Source organism: Pteropus vampyrus, unplaced genomic scaffold (genome assembly GCF_000151845.1).
Source record: "Pteropus vampyrus isolate Shadow unplaced genomic scaffold, Pvam_2.0 Scaffold193, whole genome shotgun sequence".
NCBI classification, from domain to species: domain Eukaryota; kingdom Metazoa; phylum Chordata; class Mammalia; order Chiroptera; family Pteropodidae; genus Pteropus; species Pteropus vampyrus.
The window spans coordinates 348571-364538 of NW_011888974.1; the positions used below are offsets into that span (position 1 = coordinate 348571).

At 32.5% G+C, this 15968-nt stretch overlaps 1 protein-coding gene and 1 pseudogene across 1 annotated transcript in view; both read right to left on the reverse strand.

The window, feature by feature from the left end:
- Nucleotides 1-15968, reverse strand: part of GTF2I (general transcription factor IIi) — a 94270-nt gene that overhangs the window by 58018 nt on the left and 20284 nt on the right. Inside the window, exons 4-9 of the mRNA XM_023537491.1 lie at nt 13865-14003; nt 11418-11552; nt 10235-10418; nt 10028-10056; nt 6255-6309; nt 5701-5754 (exon numbers count right to left, since the gene is read on the reverse strand). Coding sequence (XP_023393259.1) covers nt 5701-5754; nt 6255-6309; nt 10028-10056; nt 10235-10418; nt 11418-11552; nt 13865-14003 — 596 coding nt within the window. The remainder of the gene's footprint in view (nt 1-5700; nt 5755-6254; nt 6310-10027; nt 10057-10234; nt 10419-11417; nt 11553-13864; nt 14004-15968) is intronic.
- Nucleotides 2769-2887, reverse strand: LOC111746576 (annotated as a pseudogene).

The window sequence follows — 15968 nt, forward strand, 5'->3', positions numbered from 1 at the left end:
TAAAGCAGAAAAGAGAAATCTCTAAGATAGCGATGCATACTCTTCTAGCCATACATAAAAATGGTTAAAGAATTCAATAAAATATTTTTCTTGTTTCAGCATGTTTATTTTTAGATGCAAAATATGCAGGAGATGAATATATGAATAAAGGGGAGATATTTTGTGAAATGATTTTGGCACAATCGACTAAAAACTAAACAGAAAAATAAGATTTACTGTGGCATTAATAAAGAAAAAAGAAACATCTTCTGAAAAACAGGGTAATAGATTCAAACACTTTTTTCTCAGAAAAGACAATTCAACACTATCTTTCTTGCAGATCATCAAAAAACTAATGGATCTATAACATTCATAAAAGTTGTCATTGATTCACACACAGAATTAACACAGCCCTTCCCCTTTCCCCAACAATTCATTCCAAAAACCATTATATGGTGCTGAGCAAGGTAGGTGCATCAGGGAGGTTCCATGGCCTAGAGCAGGGTGGCAAAAGAAGATTTATATGAGAGGGCAGGGAAAATTGTGTGAAGGCTTTGGGAGACTCAGGGGGCAAGCATGAGTGCTTATAGCCCAACAAGGAGTGTCAGAGTGTAAGCAAAGTACGGAGGGTGGCAATGAGATGTGGGCTGAACAACAGGACATGAGTTAAATGAAATAAATATACTAAGAATATTCAGTTGCCATGGTTCTGTGACAGAATAGAATTATACAGAAAAGGGAGGAGGAAAAAACCTTGGAGTGTTAACAGGCTGATAAAAGCATTAAAAAAATAGATGTAAACGTATGCATGTATTCATATATATATTTATCTGTATGTAAACATCCACACACAGAGATTCCCTAGCTTTGTCCACTCAGAAGCAGAGCCATTCCAACCGCAATAAGCACATCTAGCACCAAGATACTGATTTCTTTATACCACTCTCCTCAAAAAGGAACCAGGGCTTCTTGTTAGAATGGCTGATTCTAGAGCTGAATTAGGGAAAGATGAAACTTGACCACCCTGTTTTGCAAGAAAGTAAAAAATAAAAAGTTCTATAAAAATAATGGTGATATTTTCAATGACCCAAGGACCAGAAAAGGACCCAGAGGACAACCTGAAGTGGCTCCAACGGCCAAAGCAAGAACTATTGGCAAATCAAAATAATGATAATAATGGATTGTGATGCACTGAATAAAACAGAAATACATGGGTGTACTCTCATATAAATGAACTGACTTTAATTCAAAGTCTGATCAGGAGTGGTACATATTTCCACTGTCTCAGAGAAACTCCCATGAATGTATTTATTACAAAGGAAAAGTAAATTCACAGTGGAGAAGCCTAGAAAAACTAACCAATCCCATAAATAAGATATCATCAGTAAAGGCGTAAATGGAAATCAACTGCCAACTGACAATATTAAAGAACACAAAACACATCTGACATTTTTGCAAAACACACACACACACACACACACACACAAATTATATAAATCTAATCATGAGGAAATATCACACTTTATTCAAAAGTGTCAAGGTCAAAGGAAAGACAAAAACTACTGTAAAGAAGCCATTAATGAAAAAATTGGCAATTTTTTTGAAATTCTGAAAAGGGTTTGAGAATTAGATAAGAATTATTTTCCTTATTTTGATGATCATATTGTTTGTATTATTGTTCGTATATCCTTGTTTGTAAGAATTACTCTGAAGTAGTTAAAAGAATGATAGGGTATAATATTGGCAACTTATTGTCAAATGGTACAGGAAAAAGTTCCTTACACTATATGTGCAGGTTTTCTATTTGCAATAATTTCAAAATGGAACATTTTAAAGTAAAAATTTTAAGTATTACACTATTCATCTCTTTGACATCTTGCTTTTCTCCAACTAACTAGTAGTCTGTCTTACAGATACTTATCAATAGATAACACTTATCTTACTGTGTTTAACGGCAACAGGAATTCCACTGATGAAGCTGTATGTTAAATGCCATTTTTGCAAGGCAGCAATGGGTCAAAGAACATATGCATCTTAAAATGATAAAAAATGTCAAGGTATCATCCATAAGAGAGCAACAACTTATACACACATCGAGAACTTCTAAATTTGCTGTTTCTCCATACCTTTTACTGAGAGTGAGTATGAGTAGAATTTAATGTTTGCCAATCTCCTGGGTGTAAAACTATCTTTCTTGGAATTTTTACCTCCATTTCTTTAATTAGACTGAACATTTTCTCTTGTTTCTTGAATATTTGGTCATTTATATTTTGGATTAGCTCTTTGTAAGTCAGACAAAACAACTCTTTGTCATTTGTCTTACAGATATTCCCTGTCTTACGTACCCTTTGACACATTTTGGCTGATTTTGCCACATTAAATTTTTAGATTTTTCCCTAGTCAAATTTATTGCTTAGAAAGCATTCAAAGGATTATTAACTTTTTTCATGTCCTTTTAATCTAAACTTTCATTACATCTGGAATTTTTAACACTTCTTAAAGTAAAAATCAGATTATAAATGTTTTGTTTTCAGTAGTAGCCTCGTTGACTCTCCTGTAAAAGTTGCTGGTGCCCTTCATTTTCTAATTACTTACACCTCATATTTGTACTGGTTTGTACATCTAGAACACTGGTATGAAACAGGGGTAAATGTGCTACTTTGTCTTATGAGGAGTGCTTCTAGTAGTTCACTAGGTTGGCATTTACAATTATATGTAATATTCCAACCAATCATGTTAAGGATTTCTGCTGCCTTTTCATCATCTATCCAGATTTTTTTTTTAAAAAACGCCTATAGCACCTGGTATTCCTAGGCAGTCTCCCATCCAAGTACTAACCAGGCCCGACCCTGTTTAGCTTCTGAGACCTGACAAGATCGAGCACATTCAGGGCAGCATGGCTGTAGCATCTATCCAGATATTATTTCTCATTAGTTCAATAATATAAGAAAGTGAGTTAAGAGATTTTCTAATAAAACCATCGCTGTATTCCTAGATGAATCCTAAATCTAAAATTCACCGCATAAGATAAATTTTTAACTAATTTGAGAGCATAGTAAAAGCCCCACAATGATAGGCTCCACAACAGAATTCAGATGTAAAAATTATCAACTGGCTCCCAACCTCTGCAAGAGGTTAAACTGGAGATGTCATTATTTTACAATGATATGAACCTGCATTTAATGCAATTGAAATTTTAAGACCCCACTTATAGCCTATGTTCAGGTTATTAAGTTTACACATTTCTTTACTATGAAAATACTGTAAATACGTTTTTCTTTGCCAACAGCTAAGGCTAATTATAAAATATATTCCTAGTAATAATTCAATGATCTTTTAAAACTATATATTATTTTTAAAAGATGAAGTTGCTTTCATTCTTTTATCATGCAACCAGAATAACAATTATAACAATAAAATTGTAATCAAGTCAGGAATAGCTGTGTGCTTTAAATAAGCAAAAAATTCTGTGCCCTAAAAATGAAACATGGCAAGAAAGCAAACATTAAGTAAAATTTTCAAGATCACACTTAGATCTCAAATAACTTGAACAGTAAAAATCAATTTATAGTAAAAGTGGGGGGAGGAGGGACTGAAAGTAAAATAATGACATCTTCATTTTCCGTATGTTAAATAAAACCTTTAAACTACATGAAATACAACATGGTACTGGCATAGACGTAGGCATTAGAGTTCAAGGGAACAGAAATTAAAGTGCAGAAGTAAACTTGGTCAAGTGACCTCTGACAAAGGTGCTAAGACAATCCAATGGAGAAAAGATATCTTTTCAACAAACAGTGCTGGGACAACAGTATATCCACATGCAAAATGATTAATTAGACCTTTACTTCACAACATGCACAAAATTGACTCAAAATAGATCTTAGATCTAACCAATAAGAGCTAACACTATAAAACTCAAGAAGAAAACGTAAGTGTAAAAATCTTTATGACCTTAGGTGGGCAGTTTTTCTAATTTAACACTAAAAGCACAAACAAGGGGAAAAAACTGGAAAACTCGACTGCATTGAAATTAACTTTTTTTAGGCTTCAACATACACCATTAAGAAAACGAAAAAACAAGCCATAGAGTGAAAATTATATTTACAAAACCTTATTTCTGATAAAAGACTTGTACCCAGAATATATAAAGAACTCATATAACTCAAAAAAAAAAAAAAAGAAAATAAACAACCCAATTAAAAAAAGAGAAAATTATATTTACAAAATTATATTTACAAAAGCTTTTTTGCTTTTCTGAGTATTAGGGAAAATGAATAGGCAGAGCACAGAAAATTTTTAGGAACATGAACTACAAAAAGGATACTGTAATAGTGCATTTGTCAAAACCCACAGAATATACATGACTGACCCTAAACTATGGAATTTGGGTGATCATGTGTCAAGGTAGATTCATTAATTTGACTAAATGTACCCTCTGATGTAGGATGTTAATAGCAGGGGAGGCTGTGCATGTGTGGGGACAGAAGGTATATTGGGAACATTCTGTAATTTCTGTCCAATTTTGCTGTGACTAAAACTGCTCTAAAAATAGAAAGTCTATTTAAAAGCAAAAGGAAATAAACACCCACCCACTAGGATAGCTATAATCAAAAAAGACAATAACAAGTGCTGGCCCAGATATGGAGAAACTGAAACTCTCATACACTGCTGCTAAGAAAATGAAATAGTGTAACCACTTGGGAAAACAGTTTATCAGTAACTCAAAAGTTAAGCATAGAGTTTCCATAGAACCAGCAATTCACTCCTAGGTTACCTATTCAAGAAAAACAGAGACATATTTCTACACAAAGACACATATGTGGCTGTTCACAGCAGTGGTATTCAAAACAACCAAAAAGTAGAAACAACTTATATGTCTACCAGTAAACAGAAGGTAATATATCTGTACAGTGGACTAACATTCAGGTATGAACTACTTAAATATGCTTCACTTTTTTGAAGATGGGCCTCAAAACATGCAGAGTAAAAGAAGCAAAATGCGAAACATCATGTAATGTTATGATTCTTCTTATATGCCTATGAAACTTGAATTAGTTGGGGTGGGGGTATAAGGAGTGCCTGCAAATGGAACCAAGCTTCTATTTGGAGTGACGGAAATGTTCTAAAATCAGATTGTGGTAACAACTGTAAAGCTCTGTATATTTACTTAAAATATTATTGAATTATATACTTAAGACAGGTAAAATTCTGTGGCACATAAATTATATCTCAATAAAGCTATCCAAAAAATCTGTATGAAATATCAGTATAAACATAACATTTAAAAATAAGGAATTAAATAGCAAAAAAAGTTTAGAGCTAAAAACAGTTTCCTTGGAGAGTAGAAAATGGGAGTGCAAAGGGAAAAGGAGAGTAAGAAGGTACTTACTGCTCTCTGAATACCACTGCTGTGATTTTTGTAAAAAGCACTATAGAACTAGCTGACATTTTATACTACTATTCCTGTACAACTGGAAAAAATTATTAATAAACTTAATACAAATATGTAATTAGCAACAAACTTCCAGCTACCATTTATCAAGCAAATTATCATTTTGGGTTTCATATAATAATAAGACGGCATTAACAAATAATATCACCATTGGAATGAATTTGTCCTCTTCTCATCAAAACAAAAGGATAAGTAATGAATCAGAATATAACCTTCTAAATTGAGGAAAAGGCTCCCTTAATTTTCATAATTGATTCTAAAAGCACTAGTACGTACCAGAATCTTCTGTGGGTTCAGTTTTCACTTTGATGGGGCCACAACTGAAAGGAAAAGGGAACGCTGATAAAGCTATGCATTAGTGAGGGCGGCTCACACAGTATTCAAATGCACTGGTTCATCATAAAATCACTCACCTGACCAAGCTGAATGCATAACTGACTCAAGTTTAAAATTTACATTCTTATTTCTCATATAAATATGACTTGTCAACTAAATTTAGTACTTTAATTCCAATTTAAACTTTTTTAGAAGTATAACAAAATATTAGTGTAGCATACTAACTTTCAAATTCCACTTTACTATAAGGCCTTCCTATCCACAATGTGATCATTAGACAATCACATCGGCTTTACCCAGGAACAACTACCATACAGAACTAGGTCAAAAACTGCATTTTCACAGGATCCCCAAACAATTCGACTGCATATTAAACTTCAAAATGTGCAATATAGGCCTTTTTAATATTCTAACTCCTCAATAATCAAAAACTTAAACTTGGTAAAGTGTGGAAGTTTATTAGTACTAATGAAATATGTTTTACCTTCCACCTGAAGATAGCATTGACCTTTCAGCATCTGTTACCATCACGCGAGCACCTATGTACAAAAAAAAATTAGATTTAGGTTCTTCCAATTCTTCAAATATGACTAATATTCTCTAAGATCCTAAATATAGAATGAACTGAGAGAGGGGGACTTCATAGCTCTGGGTCACACTAGAATGAGCACTGCATTAGTTATAAAAGTATCCTTTGTTCTCCCTTATAAAATAACTAGAGATGACACTCATCTAACAATTTTCAGCCCCTTACACACCCTCTCTTTAATGAAAAAGCTCTTATTTTCACCAGTGAAGCAAATACAGCAATATACTATTACTCTGGTAATGTAAACTAAGACTACTGATGTATAAACAATAATAAAGATTTCTATTAAGAGCAGCAGATCTGGCTCTGAAGAATGAGAAAACGATGATTGCTAATGGGTACAAACTTTCTTTTTAGAGTGATGAAAATGTTCTGTAATTAGACAGCAGCAATAGTACACCTTGTACATATACTAAGACTCACTGAATTGTACAATGTAACATTGTAAATTTTGTTGAATGAAAAAAAAGAAAAGACTGACTCCAATGCTGATGAAGATATACAACAATTCTCACATTGTTAGTGGGAACAGAAGTCATGTAAAAAGTCGTTTGGCAGTTTCTTAAAAAGTTAAATATATAACTACCATATGATCTAACCATTTCAACTTTAAGTATTTACCAAAGAGAAATGTGAATATATGTCCACATGAAGACTTGCACTCAAATATTCATAGTCCTTTCTTTACAATAGCCAAGAAACAGACACTCAAATTTTCATAGACAGAATGAGTAAACAAATTGTAGTGTATCTACACAATGGAATACTACTCAGCAATAAAAAAAATATATGAACTACTGAAACATGAAACAACCTGGGTAAGTCTCAAAATAAGTCAAATATAAAAAAGGTATATACTATATGACTCCATTTATATTAAAAAATCTAGAAGATGTAAACAAATCTACAGTGACAGCAAGATTAGTGGTTGCCTCAGGACAAGGGCTGGAAGGAGCAAAGGAAAGAATTAACTAAGGGGTATAAAAAATTTGGGGGTGAAAGATGTGTTCACTATCTTGACTGTAGTGGTTTTTCTCAGTGTATACATGTGTCAAAACTTACCAAATTATCCATTTAAAATATGTATAGTTTATTGTATGTAAATTATATCTCAAAAGAGCTGTTAATTTTAAAAACTGGAAAATGAAATCCCATTACAATCACAATATTTCAATTACTTTGAGAGTTGGTATGGCAAAAAAAAACCAAGTCATACAAACCTACCCACTTGGACCACTCATTAATAAACACCCTATAGAAATAGTCATTAATTAACATCAGGCCCCAATGTTTCAAAACAAGTTTCTAGAATAAAAGATATCACAAAATACAAAAGACAGAGTAATGCAAACCTAGAAAACTTCAGGGGAAAAATTAGTGATCATGAAAAAGTATGAATTTTTACTTAAACATCACAAAGCAATCTTTTCAAGGACATATATAAAACACCAACAGCTAACATCATAATGGTGAACGCCTAAATGCCTTCCAGCTAATATAGAGAACAAGGTGATGTCTTCCATCCTCACTTCTATTTGATACTGTATTGGATGTTATAGCCCAAGCAATAGGATTAAGAAATAAAAGTCAATCATTGTAAAGAGGTAAACTGTCTTGATTCACACACGATTCACTTGATTCATTATGTAGAAGGCCCAGAAATAAACAGTCAAGGTCAACTATCCTTTATAAAGATGCCAAAGCAACTCCAGAGGAAAGGATAGTCTTTTCAACAACTTGTGCTGGCACAATCGGAAGATGAATTTATACCCTTACCATGTATCATAAACAAAAATTAACTCAAATTTGATTGTAGATCTAAATATATGAACTAAATCTAAAACATTATAGAAGGAAACGTAACAAGTCTTCATGACCTTGGGTTAGGCAACAGTTTCTTAAATAATGACATCAAAAGCACAGTGATAAAGAATAAACTGGACTTCATAAGAAATAAAAATTTTTGTTCTTCAAATGACATTATCAAGCAAGTAAAAAGACAACTTGTAGAACTGGAGAAAATATACATAGCGAGACTGTATGAAAAACTCTTCCAACTCAATAATAAAAATACAAATAACCCAATTAAAACATGGGAAAATATCTGAATACGTATTTCTCCAAAGAATATAAATAGCTAATAAGCACATGAAAAGATACCCAACATTAGTAATTAGGGACACATAAATCAAAACCACAATGAGATACCATGTCACACCCATTAAGATGGCAAAAATCAAACCCAAAAGACAATTAAATGCTGACAGGGATGTGGAGGAACTTGAACCTTCAAATGATGTTAGTAGGAATATAAAATGGTGCATCCACTTTGGAAAATAGTTGGCAATTTCTTAGTTAAATGTAAAATTACCCTATGACACAGCAATTCCACTCCTAGGGATATATATCTAAGAGAAATTAAAGTATTATGTCCAAATAAAAACTTATTTAATTATGCTTATAGTAGTATTGACACTAGTGGAAACAATCTAAATGTCTACCAACTGATGAATGGATAGATCGGTGGTATATTTATACAATGGAATATGTACTATTCAGCAATAAAAAGGAAAAAACTATCAATATACTCAACAACATGGATGAACCTCAATTAAACTATGCTGAGTGAAAAAAGTTAATTTCAAAAGATTACATACTATCTACTTCATTTATATAACATTCATGCATTAACAGATGGGTAAGACGAAAATATTCTAAAATTAGACCGTGGCAATGGATATAAAATTTTTTAAGTTTTTTAATTGTACAGCTACCAAAAACCACTGAATTATATACTTAAAACGGGTGAATTCTATGGCATGTCATAGAATTATATGACAATTAAACCTCAATAAAGCTTCTAAAAAATTAATCTTTGCATCATGGAGGGGACAAAACAAAGGTTATTTAACAGAAAACAAAATGTTTAGGTGTGTCTATTATTGTCCTTGCATCCTTACGTTGGTTACGTTGCCAATGATAATGGTTATTTACTTTCAAAGTCTCAAATAAATGCGGCTCCAAGGGGTACCAGTCTTCTAAATATCACTATTCCCTTCAAATGAAATGGCTGAATTTCCCAAGAAAAAGTCCTCTTGAAATCCTCCTCATTCTTCAAAAGGGCCCATCTTAATGCCCTGTTTGCATGAAAGCCTTCCTGGGCTATAAAAGAATCTTTCCTCCAACGACTTCTCTAACCATAGTGCTTTCTCTAACCATTCCTGCAGTGTGTACTTTATGCTCTTGCTGTGGTGACTTCATGGACTTTTTATCTCTTCCATGAGACGTACTTAAAAGCTTTAAAACTTGTACAGTTGTGTATCCCCTCTCCACCCAATCTTGTGCCCAATAATTCCATGCTTGTTCAATGAACATTAAGTTAAATCATACTCATAATTCTGGGAAATGAGAGCAAATATAGATATGATCTTATATATTGCAAACATAAAACCTTAAATACATCATAAAGCCAGTAGCAGAACTAAAAATAAAAAATAAGTCTCTACTTTTTCAGCTCGATGACTTTTCATTGGTTTATATGAACATCCTAATATCCCACTCCAAAATGTCTTATTCATATTCTCAAAGAAAACATTAAAATATATTAAATTTGGCAAAATAGGTTTAGGAATCCATCTGGCTATTGTATAAGCAAAGCAATCACTTACCTAGGTGCTTCTTTGGCTCCAGGAAAGGTCTGCATTAAAACAAAACAAAACAAAAACTATACATAAATATACAAAACAAAATTACTATAAGGCATAAATTTAAATGAGTCTTACAGTAAGCATGAATTTTTAAAATATATTAAAATAAGCTGAATAATCAATTTCATAAGAATAAACTGTTGGTGGTCAAAGAAGAAAGTACTTCACCTCTTAATGATAAATGAAATCCCTGCTTTGTTCTCCAAAATCCATTTCAGAGTTGCAAGATCATAGTTCTCAGGGTGTTTAAAGGCAACTCCTTCTGGAAGCCCCTGCACTACCACAGCAGACTGATCTCGTAGCATCTTCTCATACGGAACAGGCACCACTGTTGATTTGCCTAAAGCTTTCCCTGGGGGTGAGGAACAAGGGGTGAGGTAAGGCGGAAGGAGGATAAACACCATTAAATGCTAAGATCAAAAACTAAACCATCATTAGTTTATCATGGCTTAATAAATGGCATGCTTTCTTCTAATAGCTGATTTTGAAACTACTTTGAAATACGATAAGGCTCTAACTCCTATGTTCGCAAAAGAGCTACTATACCTGCAACGAATCCAAAGGGCCAAAATGAAAAGTATGTTAAGATATTTATATTAAAATAAAACCTACATGAAAGGAAAAATGGCTGATTTCTTGCACTATTCTCTTTCTTCATGATGGTCTCACCCTGGTATAACACAATCTTTTCATATATAATTCAGCCTCAGAACATGGAAGCCTGAAAAATCCAACTGTTACTATACCAGGCAATTTTTCGTTAATATTCTCATTGAAAACTTATTAGATGAACACAATCTACATTCACAAATGATTGTATCCTGTCAGGCTGTTGGTGTGTACCAGGCAGTGAGCCCAGATACTAGAAACCCCATTCACCAGAGTTGAATTTTATCTACAACCTCACAATGTAACCTCTATCTTCCCCCTGTTTACACATAACTGGATTAACAAAAGGTGGTTTTTAGGAGAATTGGCACACATGTCAAAAATAAGCGAACTCTCTTTGGGTGATTATGATGTGCTGATGCAGGTCCTCTGGAGGGGAATGCTGATAGTAAAGTGTTACACATGTGTAAAGGACGATGTTATATGGGAAATCTTTGTACCCTCCTCTTAAATTTGCTGTGAAATCTAAAACTACTCTAAAAAAGAAAACAGTTCTAATAGCTGTATTAGTTTCTGGGTTCCTTCAAGCTGGAAATGGAAAGTAAGGTTCTTCCTAATGCTAACCCAATTATATGGAAATTAATCCATTCAATTTGTGAAAGTGTTACATTATATTAAATTTACCCTTTAGAAAACTCAATTACATTATGTATCTTTTAGAAAATTCAAGTGTATAACCTACCATAGCAAAAGCAGAAATAGTCCTCAACTGTTTTTCTGAGTGTTTCAATTTCTACAGCATCTACACTCATCCGATTTGCCTGGGTTGTAGATTTCATTTTATGCATCTCTGCCGCCTTTTCTTCTTCTTCAACACCTGTAAAATAATTAATGCTATAAAAGGCCTGTATCCATTATCTTAACATCTGGCTTTTAATAAGAATATTTTTTCCTATATTTTAACATTTATGATGTATTATATAAAAACAGAAAGGATAAGGAAAAATGTAATTTTAAAAATAAAAATCTAAAAGACACGAATGAAAATACTAAGAGATGATCATCTCTGAAATAAGTGTAGCTATAACTAAAAATCCTACAAATTAGCTACTAGTGTTTTTAAAAAGAAAATTATCATACCAGTAATTTATCAGCTACAAACAAATATGGGAAGATTATCACTACAAAAAATGTTCTAAGCTTGCAAAGTCCAACACAATAGCAACTGGACACCTGTGGCTACTGAGCACTTGAAATATGACAGTCCAAATTAAGAGGTATTGTAAATTTACAATATACGCTGGATTTTGAAGACTCAGTACAAAAAAAAGTAGGCAAAATACCCATACCCCATTAATAATTTTTTATATTGATTACATGTTGAATAATATTTTAGATGTATCACATTAAAATATAACCACTAAAAGGAATTTCATTTTTCTCCTTACTTTTTATCAATGTAATGACTAGAAATTTTTAGATTATATGAGTGATTAATGTTATATTACTTTTATTGGATACTGCTTTTCTAAACTCTGAAAAAGAGCTTAGAATTCTTTTCAAAATTTTCTAAAACTGATTTACAAACCTATTAATTAGGCTTCAGAAGACCACTACGATGAGCCCTATCTGTGAAATAATTTATAGAAATATTAGGTACTTAAGAATTCTATCCAAAGGTTATTCTCCATGGCATCAAATTACTGGTAACAATAAAAATGCATGAATAGTAATAGGCAGGGGCTACAATTTGAAACTGAGGACAGTTGCCCTAATGCTTAGTTCTAAACCACTGGAGAACCAACTAAGCAAGGCAGTATAGAAAAGATGAATATAAACACAGCTGCCAGTGGGATTATAGTATTCATGGGACAGATGGCAGCTGATATAAACATAATCAAAGAAACATTATTAGTATAAACTTAAATATAAACATAATCAAAGCCTTAAAAATTCTCAAAATAATAAAAAATAAGAAAAATATTTAAAAGTAGATTACTGCCGTAAAGTTTAAAAGATCATATCTGGTGGGGAGTAAGGCATATAATGTAGAGAAGATACATTTTTTTAAAAGGACTAAAAATACAATTGAGAACTAAAGTTAATGAATAAAGAAACCTATTTTTATTTACCAATGATCTGCTCGATTTATCATGAACTGGATCTAACTTGATAATAGAAATTTAAGTCTGGATCTTAAAGACACATATATTAAATGGCTATAGATATACTCTTTTTTGTTCTCTTTCTATGTTTAAGAAAATGCTGTATCAGAGTTAATATAAAACCTAAGGGTAGTGTTAGATTAAACACAGATATAAAACTGTCATACTGTGAAGGGTCATAGTATTACCACCCTACAATAGATTGGAGGACCACAAAACTTGCTGAGGACTCTTGACAAATTGATTCTACTGAGGGAGTCAGGGAGACCTGTTTAACTTTGCATCATGCTTACAAAAATGTAATGCATAGAAAGAGACTTGTTTTCAACATACCTACTAGTTATCGAGAAAAGAAATGCTTATCTGGATAAGAACTTTTAATCGATCCAGAATTTGTCTAATTTCTCTCTAATGTGTTTCACCAATCCAGAGTAATGCCAAGCAAGGAGCAGAGTACAATAAACATTTACCATTTTCTTAAACTCTTCAGTATTTACTCTCATATATTACCATGTGATTCATTTTGAGCATCTTAACCCATTTCTCGTTTGCCCCGAGAATACTCAGCAGCAGCAGCACTTACAGCTGCAACATTTGCCCTGAGATAACAAGCAATTACAGTCCTATCCTTACCCTCAAAGTCTGCCACGAAGTATTTCGCTTTTATTATTATTTTCACATCACTCTAGTATATCGATAGTCTTTGGAAACAAATGACATCATTCTATTTATAGCATTGTTTTTAGTAGCAGTACATTCATTTCTAAAAGTAATTCTTGATTGCTGATAATGTCAAATCCTAGAAAACATAACACTCCTATGCGTCATGTTAAATTAAGGCTGGCAGTGAGCTGCACTTTTTTTTCCCTAAGTGCGAAAAAAGTTAAAATGTCTCCATGGACATTTCAGAAAGTATTTTTTTAATATAAATCTCATTCTGCTTTAGAATAAAATAAGACATGTTATACATAAATGTTTAAGTTTAGTATTTATGAAATACAAAACATAAAAATACAATACTTACAGTATTTCACAAAATCTTTCTGAAAATCCTTTCTGGTGTTGACAAAAGCCCGTCCTCTCTCAGTTCCAACGACAAACACATCTGTTTCATACACTGCAATGCAGGCCACTTCTGCCTTGGACTTGGCCAGTTCTTTACACTAAAATACAATAGCAAACCTTATTAAACACAGATGTGATTCGAAAGCACTGCTTCTGCTGGAGGGATAGAAAATCTTATCACTTACACTGTCTTAATACATAAACTGGAAATGGATAAAGTTCTTAGCTTCTGGCCTTATCATATATTAAAAAAAAAAAAGTCTTCATTACCTCTCTTTCTACAAAGATTTTAACCCTGATTTTAAACAGAAGAAAACACAGAATTTGTAAGGAAAAAGGCAGTGATCCCCTGTAATTTGTTACTGTTCAAATAACAGACTCAGATTTGTACACAGGCTTATGGGAGAGTACTCTCAATGACAACACCTGTGAGGTGTTAGAGGAACAGGATTCGGCAGAGGGAGAATTAAATGGCAGAGTCTGAGAGAGCTGAAAGTTGATGCACCTGCATCAGAACTCTGGCACTTGAATGGCCCTCCCCAAGGAAGGGGAGAGACCTTGGGTAGGGCTGCCTCTAACACACACAACGGCTGGGGTGATTAGTGCCATCAGTCTTAAAGAGGAGTCTGGAAGATACAGTACAACATCCACTACAATCTCACCTCCAGAAGTATCTCCATATGTATACGCAATAAGAATCACATTTAGGTGAGTATACTTTACTAAGTATGACTTTTACTTAGTATATCCCTATGAGATTAAATATTCTTTAAAATCTGAACAGTACGTAACATTCCATCTCATGGATATACAATAATTCATTTCATTACTGAAAATGTTAGAAGTGATTCCAATTTTCACTCCTAAAATTAACACTGAAATAATGATCTGGGAACAAAATATTTATGTGTATTTTGAATGACTTTCTCAGAACAGAGTCAGAGATATGAAACAACAGAGTCAAAGAGTTTTGACTAGGAATGTAAATACTTTTAAGGTTCTCAAAACCTAATGCAAATTGCTTTCTAATGAAGGCTCTATCAGTTCACACTCCCAGCTGCACTTCTAGAAGAGCTAACTCACAATATACTAACAAATGTTATAGTGCAACTCTTCCAGAAACATTTTAAAAGGGTGCCTAGTAGTCAATAATCCACTGACGTATTAAAATGAAAGAGTATTGTACCTTAGATATTTTTCTGTAAATTAGCATATCCTTTACTTATTTTTCTAGTATGTTAGTAGTGTTTCCTCACTGATATATAAAAATACCTCACTGATTTTTGGCATAGAAAAGATGCTTATGCAATTAAATACACAATTACAATTTTCCTCTGACTTTTTAGTTTATCTTAATATAACTACTGTTTTAGAACTTCTAGAATTTAACTTGGCACAAGATAAAGACTTGAATTTTTTTTTTTTTTTTTTGCCAAATAGCCTATGTTCTCACAGTATCATTTGTCAAAAACTACAGCTCTCCATTTGTTTTTGATTTGTACAATAACCATCCTCTACATTTCTTAAATGAAAATGACTTGCATAATATTGCTTTAAAACATCATCTTGAATAAATAATGTTATATACCTACTGCGATGATCAGAAATCTTCAATAAAAGATTAATATCAACAGAGTAGGATTTAATCTCTAAATTATTTTAACAGGATAGCCACAAATTTTGGCTGGTTTTATGATCACAAGGCAGAAATAAGTGACATTCAGAAAATAATAAATAGCCACTAACCATTTTAAATTTCTCTTTCCAAAGATAATTTTTTAAAATTCTTAAATAGTAAAAAAAAAAAGGAAAGAATTGCCTTAATGGGAAAACAAAAGAATCTACAAATTATGTCATACTGAAACCTATGAGATAAACAATATCTAATACCAGTCAAAACTTAGAAAATACATAGCTTCTTCCTACTTAGAATAATTTCAATGTGTCAAAAAATATCTAAGTCTGATGCTTTTTAAATTTATGAAATCAAATACTAGAATTCCAGATACATATCCATAAAAATCTAAGCAAACTGTATTACTATCACCAAAGTAATACAAAAA